Source organism: Rhinatrema bivittatum, chromosome 1 (assembly GCF_901001135.1).
Source record: "Rhinatrema bivittatum chromosome 1, aRhiBiv1.1, whole genome shotgun sequence".
Classification (NCBI taxonomy): domain Eukaryota; kingdom Metazoa; phylum Chordata; class Amphibia; order Gymnophiona; family Rhinatrematidae; genus Rhinatrema; species Rhinatrema bivittatum.
In genome coordinates, this window is record NC_042615.1 from 216,396,778 (window position 1) to 216,424,492 (window position 27,715).

General features: G+C 42.6%; 1 protein-coding gene across 2 annotated transcripts in view; it reads right to left on the reverse strand.

The window, feature by feature from the left end:
- The window catches only part of ACOX3 (acyl-CoA oxidase 3, pristanoyl), a 255,408-nt gene that overhangs the window by 123,895 nt on the left and 103,798 nt on the right, over positions 1–27,715 (reverse strand). For both annotated transcript variants that reach the window (XM_029591761.1, XM_029591769.1), the window contains exons 8-11: positions 20,092–20,188; positions 18,194–18,376; positions 16,629–16,751; positions 2,659–2,779 (exon numbers count right to left, since the gene is read on the reverse strand). In XM_029591761.1, coding sequence (XP_029447621.1) covers positions 2,659–2,779; positions 16,629–16,751; positions 18,194–18,376; positions 20,092–20,188 — 524 coding nt within the window. The remainder of the gene's footprint in view (positions 1–2,658; positions 2,780–16,628; positions 16,752–18,193; positions 18,377–20,091; positions 20,189–27,715) is intronic.

Here is a 27,715-nt window from a genome sequence, read left to right on the forward strand (position 1 = left end):
AAAACTCCACAAAACCCTGCTAAAAAACAAAACAAAACAGCTTCTGCAGCTCTAAAAGGTTTTACAGCAGTAGCTGTGAGAGACAGTAAAGATCCGTGAGTTAGAGGATCTGTGGAAAAAATGAGACCGAGGAGACCTGCCTGGGAGGCAGAGAAATTACTGGGGATGCTATGCTCAGTAGAACATACTTAAAGGTTCTAGAATCTTTGAGATCAAAGTTCCGTGCTGGGCTCTGTCGGATGATGTCACTCATATCTGAGTATACACAAAAATCTCCGCTATTTGTGAGGTCAAAAAATATCTATCAGAAAATAACTTGATTTACCCCACTCATTTATAAAAATTAATAAATTAGGATGAGGAAGGTTTCTTACGTTTTCTGTCACTTGCCTCCACAGCCTTGTGTACAGAAACTTACCATGTTGTAATCATGAACCTACCTCCATCCTACCTGAAAACATTTTTGGAACATTTTTATGTGAAAAAAAACAAAACGTGTATGTGTTTTTAAAAATTGGCTAAAAAAGCTCAATCTTATTCAAGTTTTTAGTCTATTCAAATTTATGTAAATGAGTGCTAATCTTCAACGCTTGCCGTGTCTGAAAAACAATTAATCACAGTTTATATCTTCAACGCTTATTGCATCTAAATGACGATTATAGTTATCTTCTTATTTTCTCTTTTGGCACTCTCAGCTTTTTTCTTTTGGCACTCTCAGCTTTTTTACACGCCACCTTAGTTATCCTCTTTTTTTCTTTCAACACTCTCAGCCATGGCTTTTTTACACGCCACCTTTATATTCATCGCTTTCAGCCATAGCTTTATCGAACACCACCTTTATGTTCCCAACAAACAAAATGATACCAGCACTAGACGCCAGCCGTATGATGTGAGAAATCCTGACGGTGAAGAAAAAAAGACAGAGACTCCCTTGATGAAGAAAAATGGATTGTATCGAAACATGATCATGTCAGGAAATATCTGACACAAAGCTAAGTTGATCGGGCGTTAGAAATACCATACCAATTTTGTTTGTTGGGAACATAAAGGTGGCGTTCGATAAAGCTATGGCTGAAAGCGGTGAATATAGAGGTGGCGTGTAAAAAAGCCGTGGCTGAGTGTTGAAAGAAAAAAAAGAGGATAACTAAGGTGGCATGTAAAAAAAGGGGAGAGTGCCAAAAGAGAAAATAAGAAGATGACTCTAACAGTCATTTAGACGCAATAAGCGTTGAAGATATAAACTGTGATTAATTGTTTTTCAGACGCGGCAAGCATTGAAGATTAGCACTCATTTACATAAATTTGAATAAGACTAAAAACTTGAATAAGATTGAGCTTTTTTTAGCCAATTTTTAAAAACACATACACGTTTTGATTTTTTCCACATAAAAATGTTCCAAAAATGTTTTCAGGTAGGATGGAGGTAGGTTCATGATTACAACATGGTAAGTTTCTGTACACAAAGCTGGGGAGGCAAGTGACAGAAAACGTAAGAAACCTTCCTCATCCTAATTTATTAATTTTTATAAATGAGTGGGGTAAATCAAGTTGTTTTCTGACTCATATCTGAGTGACATCCTGCTTGTCCTTGGAGAAAGGCTGATGCTACAAAGATGATTTGCACTTATTTATGTATTTTACGATTTCACCTCTTTTCCCAGAGGCTCAAGGCAGCACCTAACATATAACAAATTTAAAATGTTATATAAAAAAAATACAAAAACATATAACAAATTCAAACCATATTTGAATTTTCATATAACAAACCAGACACTAGAGTAACAATAAAGGGTTCAGACTTGGAGATTTCACTCCCAGAGAGGGAATCTTAAAGGCTGGGGCATGTACTACAGGGAATGGTAATGACGCAATAGTACCAGAGTTCCCACACTAACATAATGAAATGCCTCCTGACCAGTCATATTTAAACTGAGGCTCAAGAGACATTAACTCTTCAGAAATCCCAGTGGAGTCCTTTAAAAATATTGAATTTTAACACATTCCATTAGCAAACCAAGTTAGTGTTTATATTTTAATCTTCAAGACTACAGTAGTTGAATCTTTGAGACTATTCATTCCTGAAATAGCTTATTGAGCAACAACGGATGAGTATCCCTACTCCAGGTGCTCTAATTGTATATTGCTATTTGAATTATTGCAAATAAAATCAAATAAATGTGCTTGGATTTGTACTATTGCAAACCTCCTGCAGCACAAGGAGGATTATTATGTTTTGGCAGGACTCAGACTGCTAAATTTCTGTGGGAATAGGGTACCGATGATAGCACTAATCAAGATGGCAATCACCAAGTCATAGCTTCAATCACAATTCCAGGAAATACAATCTGGAGCCATGATACTGCATACCTGTCATGTGTCCTAGCCACAGTGGCATGGGTCCTTCACATTGCATACAAATTGATATAGTTCAGCAGATCTGATTAATCTATATGCACTGGTGAACTTAAATTTGTCTGTATTTAACGAACAGTTAGATAAAGGAAAATTGTTTTACATACTCAGAAAAATAGTTGCTTGTGCAGTGATTCATTTACTCTGACAACTGGATTATTGGAATGATCAGGCCTGAGTGTAATTGAGGGCAAACATTCCATCTCGTGTTCTTGCAACAAGGATTAAGCGGTTTATGACACTTACTGGCTAAGAAGCCATGCCCCCCGCAAGCTTCTCGGCACTCCTGAGCCCCGTGCTGGGCGGTCCAGCTAGCAAGCGGTTTACTAGCACAAGATAAAGCATGTATTTCTCTTCCAAGTTCAGCCTTTAAAGAAAGAGAGATGAGTAAAGATTAAAAAAAAAAAAAAAAAAAAGCTTCCTTACATCAAAGTGCCCCCAAAGGATGCCACTGCCACATCTACAAAGTATAAATACAGTCACTGACACAAAAATAGTGTGCGTTACTATGTATAAAATGGTTTAAATTATGCACTAAATAAATTATAGGAGCAACCTGTTTTGTGACTCAGTACATACATACTTCTGTGAAGCCAGGAATGTTGTGGTCAAAAATGGATGAATACTGTGATCTAAAATTTGACATCCTAGTAATTATTTGGCATCCATTTCTTGAAATACTTCAATAATCACAACTGCTGTCTTTGAGAAAGGCAGCATGTGTGTGCACAGACCATGGCAGCCATATTTGAAGAGATTGTTTTAAAATAATAGCTTGGGCCAGCCCAGCGGCAGTGCTATGCACTGCTGCACATGTAGTCTCTGGTTCAATTGACATATTGGGCCTTCAGCACCCCCAGATTGGCTGGGGATGCTGTGAAGGCACCCCCAGATTGGCTGGGGCTGGGGATGCTGTGGGGGCAGTGTTTACAGGCTCTGGGGCTACGGCACCATGGCCATCAATAAAAGTGATACTTGGTGGCTGGATTTAAAGCCAATGATGCAGGGTTTGAGAAGGATCCCTGGTGCATGGCTTCCAGCCTCAGGACCATTGCTGAAATGATCAAACGTACTTGTGTGTGTGTGTGTGTTTGGAAATCCCCAAGCAGTTGCAAATGAAAACTCATGGCACCAGAATCCCAGCCTTGGTTCCAAGTGGACTGGAAGTTTAAAAAAAAAGAAATTAAGAAAAGAGAGAATTGAGGAACTACAGGGCCAATTCTCCTTCCTTTCTCCACTCTACCACCAACTCCCAAAAAAAAAAATATATGTATTGGCTTGTTCCTTGTTATGAATCTCTTTTGCTCCACAACTTACTTTATTTAACACAAATCACTAAAGTGAACATGGTAAAACAGATCTTAATCAAGAGTTAAAGGACTAAGTGTTGTGGGTCCGGGACTGGGGGAACATGGTGGACACCACCCCCAGAGTGGCACAGGACAGCAGATGAGGCTAGGGCTAGACTTGGTCAGTCCCGGTGAGGCTGGAGCAAGTCAGGCACAGCTGGAACTCAGGAACAGACTGGAGATGGGTGCAGGTAGGAGTGAACTGAAATAACTGGAACAGAGTACAGGTAAGCATGAAACTAGAACAACTGAAACAGACTGCAGGTAAGAGTGGAACTAGAATAACTAGAATAGAGTGCAGGTAAGCGTGGAACCAGAACAACTGGAATAAAGACAAGGGCACAGACAAAGACAGGCATTACAGAGCAGGTCAAGGACAACACAGAACACAGAACAGGAAGGCCACATTGTCAAGAAAATCCCCGAGGGGCAAGGCAGGGAGAAATCTAGCAACAGGGAGAGCCAAGGGAAGCCTCATGATTAGGCCCGTGGTCAGGGAGATAATCTGAGACCTAAAGCCAGGAAGAGGCCATGAGGGACCTCAGGGCTAGGCATGGACAGAGCTGAAGGCCAGGAGGCTACAAGACAGAGGCAAGAGGGGAAGGCCAGATGGCCACAAGGCTGAGACTGAAAACAAAAGGCCCAGTGGCCATGAGGTAAGACAAGGCAAGGTTGTAGTCAGAAGACCCAAAGGCCATGAGACAAACAAAGGAAAGGTCTAAGAAGGCCACAAGGCAGAAGTAGTTAGAGCACGAAGCCAAATAGAACTCAATGCCGAAGTACTGAGGCAGCAACTAGACAGGGTGAAGTAGGACTGGGGACCGGGCATGATGCAGGCAGGCAAGAGGAACTTGGACAGCCAGGGGAGTGTTCTCATGGAGGTCCCCTGGTGGAGCAGTGACTGTAGGACTGGCTGAGACATGAAACCAGAGACGTGCTGGAGAATACAGTTCAGAGTAGGGCTCACCAGAGTCCTCTGGTGGAGGGGAAGATGCACAGCAGCCGGAACTGTAAGACTTAAGTTTTTGTAAAAAAAATAAAGGCCAGCTCAGTGGCAAATGCTATGCAATTCCATAAGGAAGGTCCATGGTTTGATTGCTGGATTGGATCTTCCACACCCTAGGTTGGGGATGCTGTGATGAATGAATTGTTGCATTATGTAGCCTAATCACAATAAGAAATAATTAATTTGTTATTGTAGTATTGGGGTCTTTCAAGTATTTCATTTCTGTAGAGATAGAAGTAATGTATACTTCCATTTATGCATACAGTGCTGAGAAGGATAAATCATAGCATATTCCCTGCCCTACAGAGCTTCCAATCCACACTGGAGCACAAGGAAGATGTGTGACTTTTTCAAGGTTACACAGCAAGCAATGACTAGTGGAATTAATTCTGAGCGTGCAGCTTTCTAATTATTATAGAGACAGTCTCAGTAAGCTAAAAAATAACATTCACCAATGTGAGTGTTAAAACGCTGTAGCCCATATTGTAAAATAGTATTGGCATGATATGTGATGTCTTCCTTATGGCTCTTTTCCAACACTTGTGACAAAAGAATATACTTTGAAATGAATCAAGAGGGTCTAGAATCTGTTAGATGTTCAATACTGCTAGGAGCTAAAGGCAGAAAAGTAGCAGGGATTGCCCTGTGATATGGCACTGTGCGCCAGAGTGACAAGGGGAGCCAAATCAGGGCCAGCTTGCTAGTCATCTTCAGATAGCAGCAACAGGAAGGTGTGAGGATGGCTGATCAAGACTTCACTCTCTGGAGTCAGGAAACACACTGACTCCAGTCTTCTTCATGCAATGACACTTTATTTACAACACAAAACAAGGTGTACACCAGACTGCCTACTCTTGCTGTGTCTTCATGTACTTAAAATACCTTGGGTTAGGTCAACAATATTGCAGGATTTGCCTTCTCCTGGAGGTGTACAGGGCCTGTCTATCCCCACCTGGGTCCCAGCTCTTATGCCCCTCAAGCCAGTCATGCCCTCTGAGCTCCTTCTGTCCAGCCAGATCCTGCTCATGGACCATTTTCCTTTTAGGGAATTTAAAGGGGATCAGGTATCTAGCATAGTCCTACACAGACTCATAGTGTACCACTAGGGTCGCCACTCACATACCCCCCCCCCCCCAGCTTGGGGCACTGGGCCAAGTGCCCTCATTCACCATAGGCTTTTATCCAGGGAAGTACTTCATAATATGTTCCTGGACTCTCATCAACTAGGTTTGGGTTCAGGGACCCAAGGTTTTGTTCAGGGTCACCTGGGTCAAGACCGTAACCACTACCACCCACTTTACACCCAGCCCCATTCTTTTATTCAGACTCCTCTGTGACTCTGGGTTCCAGGTTTCTCCTGGCAGAACGTCCATGGTTTCTCTTGAATGTGGTCATGGTGGCTTCTCTTCCAGCTGTCCCGCAGCCTCCTTTCCTTTCCTGTAAAACCTTCGCTCTGGACTTTCTTCCCAACTCCATAACCCTTTTACTGAGGGTTTGTGGAAATGATTCCCATCTGAGCTTTTCTCACAGCAACAAGCTTTTCCTCTTGCTCCCGCATCAGTTGGATTACTTATGGGGTCAGGTGACTCTTAGAGGCTTTCACTTGAGGTGCATATTGAACTAGCTGTTCTGTTCACTCTCTGCATTTTACTTGTATTGCCACCTATAGTTTGCTTTCAATATTTCTTATTTCCACTAACTGCTGTTCATTTTCCAACTTCAAATGCTCTCTCTTGTCCCACTGTACGCTTTCCAGAGGGCTCTTGCCCAATAGGCTCTAGTTTGTCCACTAACTTTCGGCTTCATTCTGGAGTCTTCACTGTGTCTCCTTCTGGGATCTATGGACTCTCTATGGCCCTTCCACCTGGCCACTCTGTGTTGCCCCTTCCAGGCAAGGCTGTGCAACTTGAGCCAGAGCTTTCTGGTACTTGCCCTCTTGCTCCTTCCACAGTGCCTCTCACTGGATTCTCTGCACCTCTCTCTGGGCTTCCCGCAGCAGGTTCCTCTATCGCCATAGCATTTTCTTTGGCGAGTTGCTCCAGTTCACTTCAGCAGCAATATCTTGCAATTCCGTTATCAATTGTATTCAGTCCCTTTTCCAAGAGGTCTGGAGCTCTGGGGTCAAGCTCTCTGGTTCTGGAGGTCTGGGATCTCCCACCATACAGATATACATGGCTGTTCCTCTTCTCTTTAAGCCTAAATTCCTTTTTGAAAGCTGGCCACTCTGCTAGGCCATGCCCATCAAGTAAACCCACCAGCTTCTCTCTTTTCTTTTCATTCTGCGCTGCAGCAATCCACACTGGATCTCAACCAGTGTGGATTGGTTGAGATCCAGTGTGGGATACTGCCTAGGACTCTGGCAACTTGCTCGGAGATTCTCTTTCTTCAGAGGCTGAGCAAAGGACTGAAGACCAGGGCCCTGTGCACACACTAGCAGTTTGTTTCTGCTGGGCCATGCCCTGCTCAAGGCCAGTGCCCCACTGTGTTTCATTTTTTTCTCTCTGTTACCTTTTTCTTCTCAAAAAACAAAAGTAAAACAAAACCTGCACTACCGGCTCTTACTGCACTTTCATGCACAGCACTAACTGGGGACAGAGCTGCCTCTTCAGTTCCGTACAGAACTCTAATCCTTGTTTTTCTACCCAGGACCCTCTGACCTCTCTCTGGTTTAAAAGCAGTTCTGGGTTTTTTTTCCCCTTTCACCTATGCTCTGCAGACTAGCAGTGCTGTGTGGCTTCTGTGCTCTGCAGAGCCACACCCGTTTGCGTCAACTGCTTCTACCAGGCAGCCCAACAAATATTCCTTTCCTTTTTCCAACAAACTTTTATCTGTGCTCTGGTACTCTTTTCAGCACTGCTTGCCTTCAAATTGCTACTGACCACGCACACCCACAGTTTCCTTCACCAGCTTCCCTGGAGATTTGTTTCTTTTACTAAACTTTTCACTCTGTGTGCGCTCACTCGGAAAAAATTTTTTCAGTCTTTCCATCTGTGCTTGGCTTAGAGAAATCCCATGTAGGACACCATATGCAAGGATGGCTGAGCAAAACTTCACTCTCTGGAGTCAGGAAACACACTGATTCCAGTCTTCTTCATGCAATGACACTTTATTTACAACACATAAAGTATATACCAGACTGCCTCCCTCTTGCAGTATCTTCATGTACTTACAATACCTTGGGTTAGGGTCAGCAATATTGCAGGAGCTGCCTTCTCCTGGAGGCGCACAGGGCCTGTCTATCCCTACCTGGGTCCCAGCTCTTATTCCCCTCAAGCTCTTTCATGCACTCTGAGCTTCTCCTGTCCAACTGGGTCCCGCCCATGGACCATTCTCCTTTTAGAGAATTTAAAGGGGACCAGGCATCTAGCATGGTGGCGCTGCTGCAGGGACTGTGAGCACATGCCGACTCACAGGCCCCACATTGATTTTCCTTCTTAGTGCTGTTGCCTGAATGTTCACTGGACTTGAGGCTGGTCAAATGAAATAATGTGATAGACGTGCCAGAGATAGGAGAAGAGGAGAAGGGTAAGAAGGCCATGTATAGTCTCATTTTACAAGAATATTTAATTAAAAGAAAGGTAGGAGAAGGGAAGTGGTACAGAATATAAAGTTCCCACAGGCCATAATTTTGCCCAAGGCCGGCCCTGAAAGCGAGAGTGAGGCCATGATTAAGAAGGGCTAGCTGGACTACCAAATTAAATTGGTAATCCCAAGCTGTTCTATCATCTGCAAAATCATCAATACACTGAAATAGAAAAATGTTACTTCTTAATAGAGAAATCAAGAGACACCGAAGGATGGGCAGATAGTCATTACCATCTGAAAGCTGCCTAATGTCTTAGGTGAAATAAGGCAATGGTCTCAATTCAGTTTTCAGTGTGCAGGCATTTACAACATAAAACCACCCTTACAATTTGGTACTTCAGCTGTGAATTTCAGAAGAGAGGATAACAGTCACATAGCCATGGAGACTGTAATTACCCTCTCAATTTATGAGATTCGGCACACTGACAGATTCGGCAAACATGCATGGCCCTGTGTGATACCTTTTCTGTACATCAAGTGGAGGATTTCAGTTTCCAGTGCTGCCGGCTTTGGCACCTTTTATAAGCCCTAAATTCATTAAAAAAAATGTAAAAGGGGGAGAGGAAGAAAGGCAGAAGTTTTGACTATAGGATGCTACAGAAAAAAAAAAGACCGATTAATAACAAGCAATGGATGAGGGAAAAAGAGAGGAACTGTCTCAGTGACAGCGTAATATGATCAGCTGAACACTGCCGACATCTGCATTATCTCTTGTGAAGGTACGGAAGGCATAGTGCCTGGTCACTGTTAATTATACAGAGCAGCAGTGCTACAATAAGAAAACCGTAGGACCTTCATTATCAAAAGGTCTCAGGAACTGTTCTGTAATTAAGACAGTGTGACCCTTCCTCCTCCTACCCCCACATGGCATGCTGTTCAAGCTTCTAGAGAGATCCTTAAAATAAGTCTTCATGTTTTGTTTGTGCAGGTCTTTCAGACCTCACAGTCTTTGATGCAGTGCTCTGCATTGCAAGTTTTTTTTTTGTAACGTTACCAGTGACTGAATCTTGCTAAACATTGGATCTATATATATCATATAATGTATATAATATCTCTGTATCTAAGCTAGGCATTTGATCCAATGTTTAGCAAAATAAAGCTTACCATGGGTATGTGGCTCTTCAGAAGATGAAAGAGATGCAGCATGGAAAAAAGCCGAAGCTTATGTTCTGCATCCACTAAACCTGACAGATTTGCATTTTTGGAAGAAAAATTATGATTTGCCACTCAGGAAGCCCTTGAAGTTCATGTATGTAAAAGCAATTTGAATCACATGCTCTGAAATCACGGGCCTACACATATTATATAAAAAGACAGTACAAGATATGCTTTTAAAACATTTTTTTGCAGAGTATTTTATTTCTTGTGAAAGGTGCCAGGCTGATATCCCTGGAAACAAAAGTCTTTCATTTATGCATTTATAAATGGTAAGTGGTAAGGACAAGAAGAAATCAAGAGAGAGAGCAGCAGAGGATCATTTAGAACAGTCATTGTATGCAAATGCTTGGCGCCTTGTTAACAAAATTGCTGATGTGGAGGTTGCCATAAAAGAGGTAGACTTGGAGAAACACTGTGGATCCCTAAAGGCTAGAGGGCAGAAATGAAGAAAAGAGTGCATGGGGGTAACCGGCTCGGTGTGACTTATTAGAAGCACGGGGATTACTACCATCAACCAATAAGCCTTGATACTTTTGACGCAACTGCAACATCACTCTTTGCTTCAATATAGATATGTCTGCATATCAGTACCCCCAGACTGTAAAGACGGGGCCCTTGTTGGCTGCCATCTAAGTTCAATTCCTCATTCCCCCCACACACCCACTGTCAAAGATTTTATGTGATTTGGAGTGATGAAAGGTACACAAAAATGAGATTTGTACATTGTACTCTCGACATAGCTTCATAGCTGCTAGGTAGAGAGTGCATCAAGGTAGGTCGAGAGTATAATGTACAAATCTCATCTTTTTATAACTTTCATCACTTCAATCACAAAAAAATCTTCACTGATGGTAAGTGTGCTGTTTGTTCCTCTGACTGTGCATGTAAAACCGGCCCCCAAAATCTAGCCCCCCATCCCAAGTTCAGAATGGTCCCTCTTACAGTGGTATAAAAGTTGACGAATGTGTGCCTCCCCAGAGTCTCTCTCTCCTCCTCCTCTCCCTGCCTGAAATGGAATTTGCGATATTTATCGCAAATCCCGTTGCAGCCATAACGTACGCCTATCACAGGCATATTGCCAGGGAAAACAGGTGTAATTATTTCTGGCATTAAATCCCACGATAGCATGCATTATGCTATCACACGCAACATTAAGCACCCCTCATTTTCATAAACTCCGCACAAACTCCTCCCACTTGACGAAAATTTTAAAATTTGCATACGCATCTTGCGATGTGTTATTTATCGCAAGCGTTATGGCGTTATCGTGTATGTTAGGGCCCTAACACATGCAATAAGGCCCTAATGCAATTTGATGAATGACCCTCTAAGTTTGTGCATGAGGCAATGGAGGGTGAAGTGACTTGCCCAAGTTCAAAAGTAGCAGTACTGAGATTTGAACCCAGAGCTATAGCTAGCCTATGGCTGATATGAACTCGGCCATAGGCTTCATCCATGAGAGGCACCATCACTTTCAAAATTTGATAGACAATCCACTGGCCTCCCCTCCACTGATGAAGCTCAGCTGCCAGAGGGGAGAAAAGTTGCTGCACCAGCTTCTGGAATTTGGAGGGGGGGTCAGGGGTGGGGAAGCTGCAGTGGCAGCAGAACCCCCAAAATTGGAACAAAAAAAAAATCACCAACACCGCCCCCCACACGCACACAGTCAGCAGCAGAGCGGCCCGTAAAACTTCAAGAAGCAGCATCAGCCTCCTACCCCTCCGAAGTCAGGAGTACACCTGCCAAGCAGTGGCAGCCTCCTCCACTGCATATAGGGAGAGCATGAGCCACGAACCGAAGAAACAAACATCGGTCTCTTACCCAGTTTCTGCAGTCAGAAGAAGTACAGCCTGCGATGCTGCATCAACTTCTCACTCCACCTCAGCAGCCAGAATGAGTGCAGCTCACAGAGCCACAAACAAGCAGCATCCACCTCCCACCCCTGGAAATAAGGAAGAGCCAGCCCTTGAAGCAGCATCGGCCTCTTCCACCTCCCCCACATTTAGGAGGAGCATGGCCTACGGACCGAAAAAAAAGAAACAATGGCCTCCCATCCTGCCTCTGCAGTAAGAAGCAGCCATCCTGCAGAGAGGAAGAAGGAGCATGTGTGTGTTTATATGAGAGAGAGACAGCACAGGAGCATGTTCGTGTGTAAGCATGTGAGAGTGAGTGCATGAGCGTGTGTGTGTGTGTGTATGCATGATTGAGCATGTACGAGCGAATGGGCGTGTGTGTATGATTGAGTATGTGTGAGAGACAGTGGAGTATGTGTATGATTCAGCATGTGAGAGCGCGAACGAGCGCGCGTGTGTGAGTATGACTGAGCATGTGTGAGAGAGCAAACAAGCATATGTGTATACGATTGAGCATGTGTGTATGATTGTACATGTGAAGAGTACGCAAATGAGCATGAGCGTGTATAACTGTGTAGCTAAAAGAGAAAATGAGCATGTGTGCATATGATTGTGTATGTGAGAAAGCAAACAAGCATATGTGTGATTTTGCATGTGAGAAAGAGTGAACGAGGGTATGTGTGTGGTTGAACATGTGAGAGCGAACAAGCATGAGTGTGTATGATTGTGCATGTGAGAGAATAAGAAAACGTGTATGTGGGTTTATGATTGTGCATTTGAAAGAGAATGAATGAGCGTGTATGTGTGTGTATATGATTTGAGCATGTGACAGAAGGTTCGAGCAAGTGTGTATGTGTGAAAGATTGAGCATATCAGAGGGTGAATGAGCATGTGTGCACATAAATGAGTATGTGAGAGAACGAGCATTAGTGTGTGCATGATGGAGCATATGAGAGAGCAAACAAGCCTGAATGTGTATGATTGAGCATGCGAGAAAGCGAACAAGCCTGTGTGTGTATGATTGAGCATGCAAGAGTAAGAGAGTGAATGAGCATGTGTGTGCTAGAGAAAGGGGAGAATGTTTGTGTGCAACAAACAGCTCCCCCCCAACTCCACTAATCCACGACAATCTCAGGGCATCTGGAAACCTAAAGTTCCCAGGCATGGAAGTGGGGGATTTATTAATCCTTACTAATTTTAATTATTGGGTGTTATTTAATGTATCTGTTCTGAAATATTTTACTGCCATTTGGAAAAGTTTTATATGAGTTTAATTATTGGATGCTGTTCTCTTCATTAGCTGTTTTGAAATATTTCTTTTTATTAGTATGGTTTTACTATCATGACTGATATTTTATATTTCTTGATTTTATTGTTTGATGTTTTATGAAGAATGGTGATGTTTCTGTTTTCCCCTTTGCACTGCATATAAAGGCAGATTTTTAAAGCTCGGCGCATGCAAAAACCGGGAGATATGCATATGGCCAAGCTGAGTGCATTTTAAAAATGGCCTGGCCAAGCATGTATCTCCCAGTACATGTGGAAGTGCCAGGCTAAGTCAAAGGGTGGGCCGGCCGGAACAGCAGCCATTAGGCCCTGTCCCGGGGAAGCAGGTAAGTTCTTGAACAAAAGAAAATGAGGGTGAAAATTCTGTGAATTCGATTTTTTGTATCGATCAGGTTCCTTGCCGCCCTAGAGGCAGTAATTATGATAATGTGTTGCTACAGTGCAAAAAGTGCTGGATTTTTCACCTTAATTCTTTGCATCCCCATCTGCTAAATCAGACTCCGAATGGTTTTCGTTCTATTGACTGTTCTGCTAGTTATTTCCTGTTGAGCATCGCTTTTGATGATGACCATTTTCTGGTTCATGTGTTTTCTAGTTGTTAAAGAATGTAACATCAGAATGTTTTTATTGTTTGTTTGAATTCTAACATTTTGTTTATTTATGACAATTATTTTATTGAGACTATAAGCTTTCTGACCTGAGTGCCCCTGAGTTATTCTCTTTTATACATTACTTGTCTTTGTAATGCTTGTATGTTTATGAATACACTTTTATCCCTCCTCTTTTCCTTCCTTCCTCCCTCCCCCCTCTCTGTTCCTCCCCTTTTCCCCTTGGCCACTCACCTTCTTCCCACTGGTTGTGACTTGTTATGTGACCTTTTTGGCACCTTGTTTTTACTTTCTTTAGCACCTGTACTACATTCTACTGTAATTTGAAATAAAGGATTACAATTTATTTATTTATTTTTATTTTATTTATTTTATTTATATTCCATTTTTCACAGTGCTTCAAAGTGGATTACATTCAGGTACTGTAGGCATTTCCCTATCCCCAGAGAGCTTACTTCTTGATTACTCCCAGTCTCTGGACAGTGCCTTCATAAACTGTATACACCTCACTATTTTGCTACTTAAGCTCATACAACTGACAATCTTAGAACATAAGAACATAAGAAATTGCCATGCTGGGTCAGACCAAGGGTCCATCAAGCCCAGCATCCTGTTTCCAACAGAGGCCAAACCAGGCCACAAGAACCTGGCAATTACCCAGACACCAAGAAGATCCCATGCTACTGATGCAATTAATAGCAGTGGCTATTCCCTAAGTAAACTTGATTAATAGCCATTAATGGACTTCTCCTCCAAGAACTTATCCAAACCTTTTTTGAACCCAGCTAAACTAACTGCACTATTTTCTCCGATTAGTCTTAAATGTGCTACTTGTTAACTTCATGGAATGCCCCCTAGTCTTATCTAAAGCAGTGTAGGAAGGGGCAACCAGACAAACAGGGGAGCTAAATGGTTCTTACCTGCTGACATCTACGGTGTTACTATGTTATACAGAGAACAGACAAAAATGCATTAAGAACCTGGCAAGCTTCATCTCTGCCTCATATAAATGCACCTCAACTCAAAGTTCTAAAGGGAACACATTTAGGGGGAAGTTGGAGGTAGTTAACTTTTTAATTCTACTTAAATTAAGACCTTTCTATTGAGATTTCCAGCAAGAATGTCAATTATGGAGAAATACAATGTTATTTATTTTGCTTAAAAAAAAAAAATCCCACCACTAACATCATACAGAGGAAATCTTATTAAGGCTAATAATTCATCTCTACGCAGGAGGATAACAGCTTTCAAATGATTATTTTCTGTCCCTACTGCTCTGAGCTGGATTAATTAGTGCACTAGAGATGAAGGATATCAATCCATGCAGCTATTCAATGAGACATTCAGTTTCTCCACCCTTAATACATGAGTTCAAGTAAAATATCCATATAAGAACAGGGCCGGTGCAAGGGTATTAGGCGCCCTAGGCGAAACGTCAGCTATGCCGCCCCCCCCCCCCCCTGCCTCCACACACAATTAACTTACATTGTGCATTAATGAAAATAACGAAGTCTGTATTTATAACAGAACACTTATTTGACATTTTTATGCCATGTAAACCATTGAGATGATTTGTCTTATCGACGGTATAGAAACTCTTTTATAAATAAATAAATAAATAAAAATAAATAAAATTAACATAAACCAAAGCTATACTTGTTGCTCAAACAAAAAAAGCAGACACATCACATAATATTAAATAATTAAAATGGCAGTCAATCAAGAAAAATAAACTTAAAAAGCCATCTTTACTTACCCCCTCCAGCAGCTCTCTTACTCCTCTTCCATGCAGGCTGTAGTACACACCAGAAGCAGCAGTAGTGGTTAAGCTCTATACTCATGGTCCTCTTCCTTAGGGCCCATGTCTCTCACACACACACCATATCAGTCATGCCCCCATGACCAGTTTCTGTCTCTCACACACCAATCATCTCCCAAACAGTCTTTGACACACACACCAGACACCTTCCTGAACAGTTTCTCTCATGCCATACACACACACACACACAGGCTTCCCACTCCCGTGTTCCACTTACATATATGGGCTTCTCACTCTCATAATCACTTTCTCTTTCTCACACACACTCACCAGTCTCTCACTCCCATGCTTGTTCTCTCCACATGCACAGACTTCTCATTCCCATAATCACTTTCTCTCTGTTACACACACATACACCAGTCTCTCTCTCATTTCCATGCTCGCTCTCCAGGTGCACAGACTTCTCATTCCCTGAATCACATTCTCTCTCTCTCACATTCACATACACACCAGTCACACCGTCACCTTACCAACCAGTCTCTCTCTCATACATGCACACACACACAGGCTTCCCACTCCCATGCTCTCTCTCACATAATCAGGCTTCTCACTCCAATGCTTTCTTTCACATACACCCCCACAACACCAGGCTTCTTACTCCCATGCTTTCTCACATACCCAGAGTTCTCACTTCCATGCTTTTTCTCTCTTTCACACACACACACACACATCAGTCACATCCCTGACTGTCTCACACTCTCACACATCAGTCATCTCCTTGAGCAGTCACTTTCATTGTCTCTCACATATACACATACATCAGCTCTCTGACCAGTTTCTCTCAATCACACACACATGCTCTCGATCAAATACATTCTCTCACTTACACACAGGCTCTCAATCACACACACATTCTCTCACACGGGCTGGCTGCTTCTCTCTCTTTCTCTCACTCACTTCCTCCCCCACCCGAGCACAAACGGTAGCTGCTCCTCCTCCTCCAGTCCCGCAGACCAAGAAGGAAGAATCCCATCGGCCGCGGGAGGCTCATGCTGCTGACTCCTTTCCCGATTACCTGCTGCTTCAATTGCTCGGGGGCCGATGCTGCTGTCGCCGCTATTTTTTTCATGCGGCACCGCTCTTTCTCCTTCCCGCGCATCACTTCCTGTTCCGGGTCAGGGGGGGGGGGGGCGGGAGGAAGAAAAGGCCAGCCGCGGATGCCACAGCTTTTTTTTTTTTTTTGCACCGCTGCTGTTCCCGCTGGGCTTGAACTTGCTGATAGCCCGGCGGCAACAGCAGCAGGGAAGAAAGAGCAGCGGGAGAGATTGGGAGCACGCGAACCGCTGGGGGAGGTCAGATGGGTCTTTTGGGGCGGGCTGCCGGCAGCGGCTCTTTTATTTGTATCGGGGGGCGGCAGCTTAATGCACCTCTTTTAATTTTACCGGGGCAGCGGCTGAGCACGGCTCTCTTAATTTTACCGGGGCAGTGCCGCCCCCGGGAAGCTGGCGCCCTAGGCGACCGCCTAGTTCGCCTAGTGCTTCCGCCGGCCCTGTATAAGAACAGTAATGTAAGAATTCAGAAAATTTCTTACCTATTTTATAAACATCTCACCTGCCTTGCACTTTTATCTTTGAACATCAAACCAACGTGAAGTTCTATGAAATTCATGAACAAGGACTTGGAAAAATGTTCCAGGGCATAAGCAGCAGCCAAATAAGGAATCAAACGCCATTGCTGAAATAATAAAGTTAATACTACATAAAATACTACAGCAAAGAAGCAAATTGCAAAAAAAAAATTACAAAACCATACCACAAGACCTTCTCAGGACTCTTTACAAGCTTTGCAACATAAATGAACGACCATATCAAAATTCACTGTCTTAAAAGAGGATGCTTCAAGAAAAATGTGTTTCTCTTTCACAAATTGTGGCAAGTATTTAAAATAGATCCCTCAGTTTTGCTGGACATTTTCTGAATTTTGCTGCTCTCCCTTCATCTGTTCTGCTCATTCTTCTAAAGCCCAACATAGCTCTATTCCGGGCAGAATTTCTGTTGGCCACCATGGCATGGACGACAAGTAGCTGCTTCTGCTGAAGTCACTGTGCACAAGGAGTACTGTTTCAGAGAAACATGCCAACAGGAAAAGACCATAAGGCCTCTCTAGTCTACCTATCCATACCATGTTTCAGGGCAGAGACCATATTTTTGTGTGCTTTTTAATTCTTTGTATATTGAGACATGTACATCACCTCAAGACCTTTTGAATGGGGTGATTGATAAAGGGCAGAAACACATAAAAAGAAAGCTTGCATTATTTGTAAATCAAAGGCAGACATCAGATTCTACAAATGCCTTTCTACCACTTTAATACTGCAGATACCTTTCAACAAGTGCCAGATTCAAACCTCATCTCTCGGATCACTTGCACAAAGAGTACCTAGGCTCTGGAAATGCTGAACTGACCAGTCAGATTTTAATTCTGGTCCCTCTTTGCAGAAGAATGTACTTGTCAGGAAGAGGGTTTGAATAATATCCTGATGAAAATAGAAGAAGCTTTCTGCTGAATAGAGTTTTGCTTTATTCATTTTTCACTAGTTGGATGACGCATTTTGTAAATATGGTCTTAGTCTGCCTTGTCCTGGGTTATTCTCTCCGACTAAAGAAACACACTTTGTCTGGCTAAGTTCAGGGTTTTAAATTTCTCGCCTCTCTGAAAGCTTCTGACTTATCTGGCTAACTCTTTAGCTGGAAAAGTTGAGGTGCTTCAGGAACATTCCAGGATGGAGCCAAATTAGCTAGACAGCTTATCTGGCTAACTCCAATATTCAGCGTTAACCGGATAATTATCCGGCAAGTACCTGATTCATTAAGAGTTTTTCCCATAAACATAAAATGGGAGAAAATGAATCTGGCCCTAGGTATAGTTGTGCTTGAGAGCAGGCCTAAAGTTAGCTGAATGAGTTTATCTGGCAAACTAGGACTTTATCCAGCTATATTCAGCAGCGTGCCTAATCAGCAGTGCTCCACTGAATAGCCATGGCAATTTATCTGGCTAACTTTAGCTGCATAAATTGTTTGGTTGCCGTTCTGCGGGATATTGACCTCACAATATATGTCACTTGATAGGTTTCAACATTATTACAGTTAGTTTGGAAACAACAAAACACTCTCTACCTGCATTTGATATTCAAGTACTGGTATTTCTTCTTTATCTGTTGGTCCAAATTGTCGCCGAGTTGCTGAGAAACGAATAGCTATAGAAATAGCAAGTTTTAAGTTGCACACCCCGACATCTGTAATTGAGACCCGACCACTAGATAAAGTGCCAAGGGAAGCTCCAAAACGCTGTTTGGGATCCTGAGGGACAAAAGAAGCAGCAAATGAACTCATCATCCATACCATACAGATACTGTATTTTTTTTTATTAGTATACCATTGTTACTACATAGTAATAAAGTTAATGATGGCAGATAAAGACCAAAATGATCCATCTTGAAAAACTCTTAATGAAATTCAAAGAAATTTGCTGTGCATGTAAAAACAACAAACATTAGTATTACGATTTATGAAAAAGTAGATCTGACATAGTTTTTCAGAGTTCTAATAGCCATACAGATTCTTATTAGGCCAAAATAAGGAATACTAGAAGATGATGAAAAACATAGAGATATAGAAATGTGACGGCAGAAAAAGCCAATACAGCTTATCTAGTCTGTTCATCCACATGAACTACTCAGCTCTACATCCTACCACTCCCTCAGAGATCCTCTGTACTTGTCCCCTACTTTCTTGTCTACTCTGCTGTCACTGTTTCTACAACCTCCACTAAAAAGTGGTTCCATACATCCACCACCCTCTCCATAAAAACATTTTTCCTTAGATTACTCCCAAGTCTACCACCTTTCGCCATCATCCCATGATCCTTTGTTTCAGAGTCTCCTTTCTGTTCAAAGGGGTCCACTTCCTATGCATTGATACCTTGGAGGAATTTAAATGTCTCTATCATGTCTCTCCTCTTCCACCTTTCCTCTAGGGTATACATATTTAGATCTTTAAGTCTGTCCCCATAGGCTTTATTCTAAAGCCTATGGGGACAGAATGGTCGGCAGAAAAAGGAAATCCCACCATTCTGTCCCCTATGGGGACAGAATGGTGGGATTTCCCCTATGGGGACAGAATGGTCGGCAGAAAAGGGAAATCCCACCCTGTAGAAATCCCACCCTGTAGAAATCCCTGGTGAGACCTCATTTGGAATATTGTGTACACAATATTCCAAATGAGGTCTCACCAGGGATTTCTACAGGGTGGGATTTCCTTTTTCTGCCGACCATTCCTCTCCCTAATGACGTAAGCTTTTTGGCTTTTGCTGTTAACTTAGCCACCTGCCTGACCACCTTAGGTTCAACAGACATGATCACCCTCAGATCCTGCTCTTGTTTCATGTACAGAATTTTGCACCATGCATTGTACCCTCTCCTTTGGGTTTTTGCAGCCCAGATGTACTTGAGCTTCTGAGATGACAGCTCAAATCAGAATTTGGGCTGTGATCCAGTGCCATAAGCCTTCGTTCGTAGCTACCTGGGGATTTCTTTCCCCCATTTTATATTCACTCCCAACTCAATTAGCCCAGCTGTTGCAGTGATAGTCCTTGGCCGGGAACTATACATGCATCCCAGACTCCTCCAGAATCCTGCAATTATGGTCTCTAAGTCTGGTCACTAAATGTTATTGTTGCCAGGGGTGGGGTATTGACTTTCCATTTTTCCTTTACTACCAGTATAATGATAACTTTACATAAAAAATAGCAGTAATAATCAGGAACTGAGTGGCAATACATTATGTTCTGTTCTTTAAAAGAGAATATATGTTATGGTCCTTCCCAAAATAAATCTGAAACCTCAACTGTTATATATTGCAGCAACAGTATACAGAGAATTAAAAGTATTTTTTCTTGTCAAAGTCAAGGAGAAGCAGGATTTAACCTGTAAAGATGGGAAACATTCCAAACATTTGCTCTAACAGTAGACCACAGCTCATCCCCACATAATCATTTACTGTTCAAACTGCCCTACCTTAAATGAACTGATGTAAGTCCCAGTAGGTGCGACATCCCCAGTTCGGTTTAGTAGATTTTCTTGAGGTATTCGGAGATTGTGAAACATAACAAATCTATTAAAAATACAAATGCCAAAATGCTTTAAGAAGAGAATGTACAGAGCATGCAAAAAGCACATGAGGAATCTGCCCAATAATCACTTTTAGATTGTTAGATATAGAGTTCCTTTATAGGCAGCGGAATGATACAGTATCAATTCTCTTGAAAGACAAAACCACATCAATTTACTCCAAAAAGGGTTCCGCTGAATATATCTGGACAACTTTAGGATAACTGCAGTATTTGTCTAACCAGACTTACCAGGCTAATTTTGTCTGAGCAGTGCTGAATGTAAGTGCTTCCAGGATGAGGTAAAACTGTGGCCCCAGAATGCCCTCAACGCTGTTTTTTTACCTGGGTAATTTCTGAGAGGGCAAAAAGTTGCCTGGACAAAATTTAGCCAAGAGGCAGAGGAAAATATTCAAATTTCAGATTTTGTCTGGTTATCTCTGAAAGCAAGCTGAATATCGATCTTGCAATACATTTCTATTTGGAGTTGTATCTGATGGCTTGAAAGGTGGTAATTTGGTACTAGTTAAGTTATACTGAACATCTTATTTTAACTTCACAACTGCTCTCATGGCAAGAGATTATAAGAGATAAAGTACCTATATCTATGATGTATTTAATATGTTTGTGCTTTAATTTCTACTTTTAATCAGTGCAAAAGCACATCCGTGTACAATGAATGCTGTGTGTTGTCAGCACAGCAGACTACTTAACTGACAGTTAGGGATGTTTTACCTATTTATTGCAGAGATGTTATTGTATAACAGCTGCAAACTACTGAGCTAATGATGGATTTTGAATTAAAAATGGAGACTGTCAGAATGTGTGGTTCTCATCAGGTCTGATGGTTCATCTAAGGACTTTATCACCCTTGCTCAGTTAAAAGTGAATTTTAAAAGCTCAGTGCACTCACAGGTGCTGAGCGGATTTTAAAAGCCAGTGAGATACGCACGTGGACCTGGTCTTGGTGGAGCATGGGTGTTTCAGGGCGTGAACCAGAGATGTGCATGTAAATAATTATGGAATATGGCATGCGCTGAGGACCCCTGATGTGTAACTTTACTTCTGCTATGAATGACGTGAAAGTTAAAAATTAAAGAAAAATAGGCAGATCTGCAGCGTTTTAAGGGCTGAGGTTAACTGGGGGGAGTGAAGGCTATCAAACCAGGGGGATTGGAGGAACTCTCTCTTAACTGGGAGAACTGGAGACAAACTGTTAAAACTGTGAACGGTGTTGGCGCGCGCCTCTTAAAATACCCCAATTAACATGGTAGAAGCAGGATTTGCCCGAGCCTACTTAAAATTCAGTGCACGTGTGCATGGCCAGGCTATCTGAGCCCGGGGAAGGGGGGGGGGGGGGGGTGTGTGTGAGAGAGAGAGAGGACCTACACATAATGCCCTCACACTAGATAGGTATTTATATCTCTATGGGAGGCCCACCTAGTAACTCAAGGTGAGGTTTAGGTATTAGTGTAGGGGTTAGGGGCCACTTTGACATTCCAAGTGAGACATACGAACAGAACAGTGCTCTCTTGTGAAGATTTGATGATCTTCGGAGTGAGAAAACTCACCTAAAGATGAGATTTGTGCAATGTTCTCTCAACTCAAGGAGTATTTAGTTGGATGGGAGAATCTAGGGGAAGTAGAAGGGCAGTGGGCAAAACTAAAAGAAGATATCATAAGGGCAACTAATGTTTTTGTTAGGAATGTAAATAAAGGGCAGAGGGAAAAATAGACAGTTATGGTTTTCTAAATAAGTAGCTGAAAAGGTACAGGAGAAAAGGTTAGCATTCATAAACTACAAGCGATGTCAGAAACAGAAAGACAGGCGACAATATATGGAGAAGCTGGGAAAGTAGTCAGGAATGCCAAAATTCTAATAGAAGAAAAACTGGCAAATACACACCAGTTAGTCTGACCTCTGTGATGAACAAACTAATGGAATCACTGCTAAAACAGAGAAACAGAGGATAGTGCAATTTTTAGAATCCAATGGATTGCAAGATCCGAGGTAGCATGGTTTACCAGAGATAAATCTTGTCAGACGAATCGGAACAACTTTTTTGATTGGGTAACCAGAGAGTTGTATGAAGAGAGTGTGTTAGACACAGTGTACTTGGATTTCAGCAAGGTCTCTGAGACACAGTTCTGCACAGAATATTTATAAATTAATAATGCGCCTTTGGTATAGATCCAAGAGTGAGTGGGTTAGAACTGGCTGAGTGGGAGGCGACAAATGGTAGTGCTAAATGGAGTTTTCTCTGAGAAGGGGTTGCTTACTAGCGGTGAACTTCAGGGATCGGTGCTTGGCCAGGTTCTTTTCATTATTTTTGTGAGTGACATAACAGAAGGGTTGTTGCGGAAGGTTTGTCACTTTGCTGATACCAAAATCTGAAACAGGGTGGAAAGCCAATAAGGAATGGAAAACATGAGGAGGGAAACTAGCGAAGCTCGAGGAAGATCTGACAGCTAAGATTTAATGCTAAACAATGCAGAGTAATGCATTTAGGGACAGGTACACTGTTGGAGGTGGAATTCTTCTAAGCACAAAGGAAGAGCAGGCTCTGGGGGTAATTGTATCTGAAGATCTTAAGGTGGCCAAACAGGTGGATAAAGTGATGATAAAAGCCAGAAAGATGCTTGGCCGCATAGGGAGAGGAATGGTCAAGCAGAAAAAGGGAGGTGATATTGTCCCTGTATAGATCCCTGGTGAAACCTCACTTGGAATACTGTACACAATTCTGGAGTCCGCACCTTGAAAAGTCTATAAACAGGATGGAGTCGGTCGAGAGGGTGGCTACTAAAATGGTCCAAGATCTTCATTCTGAAGCACATGGGGATAGACTTAAAGATCAAAGCATGCACACCCTAGAGGAAAGGTGAGATAGGGAGATATGATAAGAGACACTAATATATCTCAAAGGTTTCCATGCACAGGCGTGAGCCTTTTTCAATTGGGGGGGGGGGGGGGGGTCCTAGAACGAGAGATCATGAGATGAGGTTGAAAGGGGTAGACTCAGGAGTAATCTTAGGAAATATTTCTTTATAGAGAATTTGGTGGATGTGTGGGACAGCCTCCCAGTGGAAGTGGTGGAGACAAGAACAGTATCTGTATTCAAGAAAGCATGGGATAAATATAGGAGATCTCTAAGGAAGTGAGGAGAATTATAATGCTAAATTAATTGGACAGAGGGGCAGACTGGATGAGCCATATGGTCTTTTTCTGCTGTCATGTTTCTAAAACAAAATATATCATACATATATGGTGGGGAGGGGGTGGGAGTAGGGAACAAGATTTGGTGAGGGATAAGAAAAATCTTACAGACTAAACACTGGCAAGAGCCCTTGCTTTAAAATAAAAATCCAGTTACACTGTTAAAAGGCCTTTCAAACATACTGCTTCCTTTTGTTTAGATTTCTGCCCTATTGAAAATTATGACCCATAAATCTGTTCTAAAATTAAAATCTCTCAAAGGGTGAAAGCACATACTTTCATTTCTAAACAAACTCTGAAAGGAAGGTAAGAGACTCTCAAACTAGGGGTTGTTATGCAAACATGTCAGATCTTTATTGATAACAGTGCTAACACGTACCATTTTAATAAGTTTAATATGGCTTATTTGTATTAAAAGACCTTTAACATTCACATACCCCTTGTAAAACTAATGAATTTGCCTTTGTCACTGCCACATAAAGTGACTCTAAAACAAATGACCTTGAGAGTTTCAGCCTTCATTCCTCTGACTTACTGTGACCAAAAAAGAAACATGGAAAATCATACTGAAGGTTGCTATTTTGTAACAAATGGGACTGGCAAAATAGTAGAGACATAGAGATATACAAAATGTTGCAGATGAAGGACAGCATGGCCCATCTAGTCTTTTCATTCCTGACACATTATCCAATCTCAGAGTTTACCATCATCATCATATTATGTAGGGATTCTCCGTGCTTATTCCCATACTATCTTTTATTTTTATTTCTGGATTTGGCCTCCACTACCCCTATTAGGAGGCTGCTCATTATATCCATCACCTGTAATGTGAACCTTTTATGTTACTTGTGATCTGCTTTAGAACTTCTTTTCAAGTGAGACATGGTCAATTCTTATCCATATTTGAGGAATTTGAATGTATCTATCACATCAACCCTTCCCTCATGTCTTCTAGAGAATACCTATTTACGTCTGAAAGTCTTATTTCATAGGGCTTATGGTGCAGAATTTGCACCATTTTGGTAGTCCTCCAGAACTGGGCACAGTACTGTAAAGGAAGTTGCAGCTAATGACACGCACAGAGGCATTTTCACCTCCTTTTTTCTATGGATAATACCTCTCAATATACTGCATATCCCACTATTCTTCTAGCTTTCCAACTGCCTTGGTTTTATGGTTTTGCTATCTTGAGATCATCATATCTCTCTCTTTCACCATCCATTAAGTTCTCCTCTTTTGGATTTCTGCACCCCAAATATGACACTGTACTTTTTTAAATTATATTTTATTTTTAACAGTTTGTACTAAAAGCTTCAAGAAGACAATCTTTAAAAAGAGAAAAATGGAGGGTAAAGAGACAAAAAAAAGTTTTTATCTGAACGTTAAAAGAGTCAAATCGCTAAAAGCAAACATCATCATCTGTCATAATAGACCACAAAATTAGAGAAAAACAAAGAAATACAAAAATAGCAATAGATCACAAAAGCACAAAGAATACACAGCAGCCTATTAACAGGAAATATTCTTTGAAAAATAAGACAGAAAAGAGAAAAGAATCCTCAAATTAATCTTAAAACTCAGTGGGGAGAGATAAGGGTATTAGTTACAGGAATCTCTAGAACATCATTAACTTTATGCATCAAGAAAAGTGAAATTTAGAGTAAAAAAAATTATCTAATCCTACACTGTATCACTAAGCACTTACAGTAGTATTTCAAATAGGGATGTGCAGCTTGTTTTGTTTCATTTAACTAAACCTTGTGGTGTGCATTAAAACTTAACATGCACTAAATGATTTTTAGCATGCACTAAAAACATTTTAAAACACATTAAAACATTTTAATGTACACTAAAACAGTTTTATCAAATGTTAAAGAAAATAATGTATGCGGAAAGATTACATGATTTCTTTTCTTCGGTGTTTACTGAAGAGGATGTTGGGGAGGTACCCGTACTGGAGAAGATAATCAAATTTGCAGATGACACAAAATTGTTCAGAGTAGTGATAAATTGCAGGAAGACCTTGTGAGACTGGAAAATTGGGCATCCAAATGGCAGATGAAATTTAATGTGGATAAGTGCAAGGTGATGCATATAGGGAAAAATAACCCATGCTATATTTACACAATGTTGGGTTCCATATTAGGTGCTACAACCCAAAAAAGAGATCTAGGTGTCATAGTGGATAACACATTGAAATCGTCGGTTCAGTGTGCTGCGGCAGTCAAAAAAGCAAACAGAATGTTGGGAATTATTAGAAAGGGAATGGTGAATAAAACGGAAAATGTCATAATGCCTCTGTATCGCTCCATGGTGAGACCGCACCTTGAATACTGTGTACAATTCTGGTCGCCACATCTCAAAAAAGAAATAATTGCGATGGAGAAGGTACAGAGAAGGGCTACCAAAATGATAAGGGGAATGGAACAACTTCCCTATGAGAAAAGACTAAAGAGGTTAGGACTTTTCAGCTTGGAGAAGAGACGACTGAGGGGGGATATGATAGAGGTGTTTAAAATCATGAGAGGTCTAGAACGGGTAGATGTGAATCGGTTATTTACTCTTTCGGATAGTAGAAAGACTAGGGGGCACTCCATGAAGTTAGCATGGGGCACATTTAAAACTAATCGGAGAAAGTTCTTTTTTACTTAACGCACAATTAAACTCTGGAATTTGTTACCAGAGGATGTGGTCAGTGCAGTTAGTATAGCTGTGTTTAAAAAAGGATTGGATAAGTTCTTGGAGGAGAAGTCCATTACCTGCTATTAAGTTCACTTAGGGGTAGATTTTTTTAAAAAGCGCGATTGCATACTTTTGTTTGCGCAGCAGGCGCAAACAAAAGTACGCTGGATTTTATAAGATACGCACATAGCCGCGCGTATCCTCTAAAATCCTGGATCGGCGTGCGCAAGGCTGCCGATTTTGGGCAGCCTGCGCGTGCCGAGCCGCGCAGCCTGCCTCCGTTCCCTACCTTCCCCTACCTAACCCACCCCCCTGGCCCTATCTAAACCCCCCCTTACCTTTGTCAAAGATTTACGCCTGCGAGAAGCAGACGTAAATCTACGCGCGCCGTCTTCCAACCCGGGGGCTGGTCCGGAGGCCTGGACCACGCCCCCGGGCCGGCACCATGCCCCCAGTCCCGCCCCCAAAACGCCGTGTCCCACCCCCGAAATGCGTCATCCGGTCCCGCCCCCGACACGCCCCCTTCAAAAAACCCCGGGACCTACGCGCGTCCCGGGGCTCTGTGCGCGAAGGTGGCCTATGCAAAATAGGCGTGCCGGCGCGCAAGGCCCTGCTCGTGTAAATCCGGGCGGATTTACGCGAGCAGGGCCTGAGAAAGAGAGCATTAGTTCTCAAAAGCTAGTTGAGAAATGTATAAAGTTAGTCCAATAAAAGAAGCTATCACCTTCTATATTTTTTGTTGCTTTTATTTGCTAACCTTTATTTCTGTGAATTCAAATGGACTAACATGTTAACTACACTGCTTTATCCAAGATGGAAGATACCACATATAGCCATACAAGTAAACAAATGAGCAAATTCACTGAAAGGGAAACGAAACCAAACAGCCACCTTTACATCCACAAACACTGCAAGAACATAAGAACATGCCATACTGGGTCAGACCAAGGGGTAGATTTTCAAACCGCGCGATTTGGCCTACTTTTGCTGGCGCATCAGGCGCAAGCAAAAGTACGCTGGATTTTAGTAGATAGGTGCAGAGCCGCGCGTATCCGCTAAAATCCGGGATCGGCGCGTGCAAGGCTATGGATTCTGTATAGCCGGCGCACGCCGAGCCGCGCAGCCTACCTCCGTTCCCTCCGAGGCCGCTCCGAAATCAGAGCGGCCTCGGAGGGAACTTTCTTTTGCCCTCCCCTCACCTTCCCCTCCCTTCCCCTACCTAACCCACCTGCCCGGCCCTGTCTAAACCCCATCCTTACCTTTGTCGGGGGATTTACGCCCCCAGGTCGCTGGGACGCGACCTGGGGGCGGGTACGGAGGGCGCGGCCACGCCCCCGGACCGCCCCGGGCCGTAACCACGCCCCCGGGCCCGCCCCCAAAACGCTGCCGACACGCCCCGAAAACGGCGCGGCGCTCGTCCCCGCCCCCGACACGCCCCCGACACGCCCCCTCCAAAAACCCCGGGACTTACGCGAGTCCCGGGGCTCTGCGCGCGCCGGTAGGCCTAAGTAAAATAGGCTCACCGGCGCGCAGGGCCCTGCTCGCCTAAATCCGCCCGGATTTGGGCGGATTTAGGCGAGCAGGGCTCTTAAAATCCGCCCCCAAGGGTCCATCAAGCCAACAGTCCATAAGAACC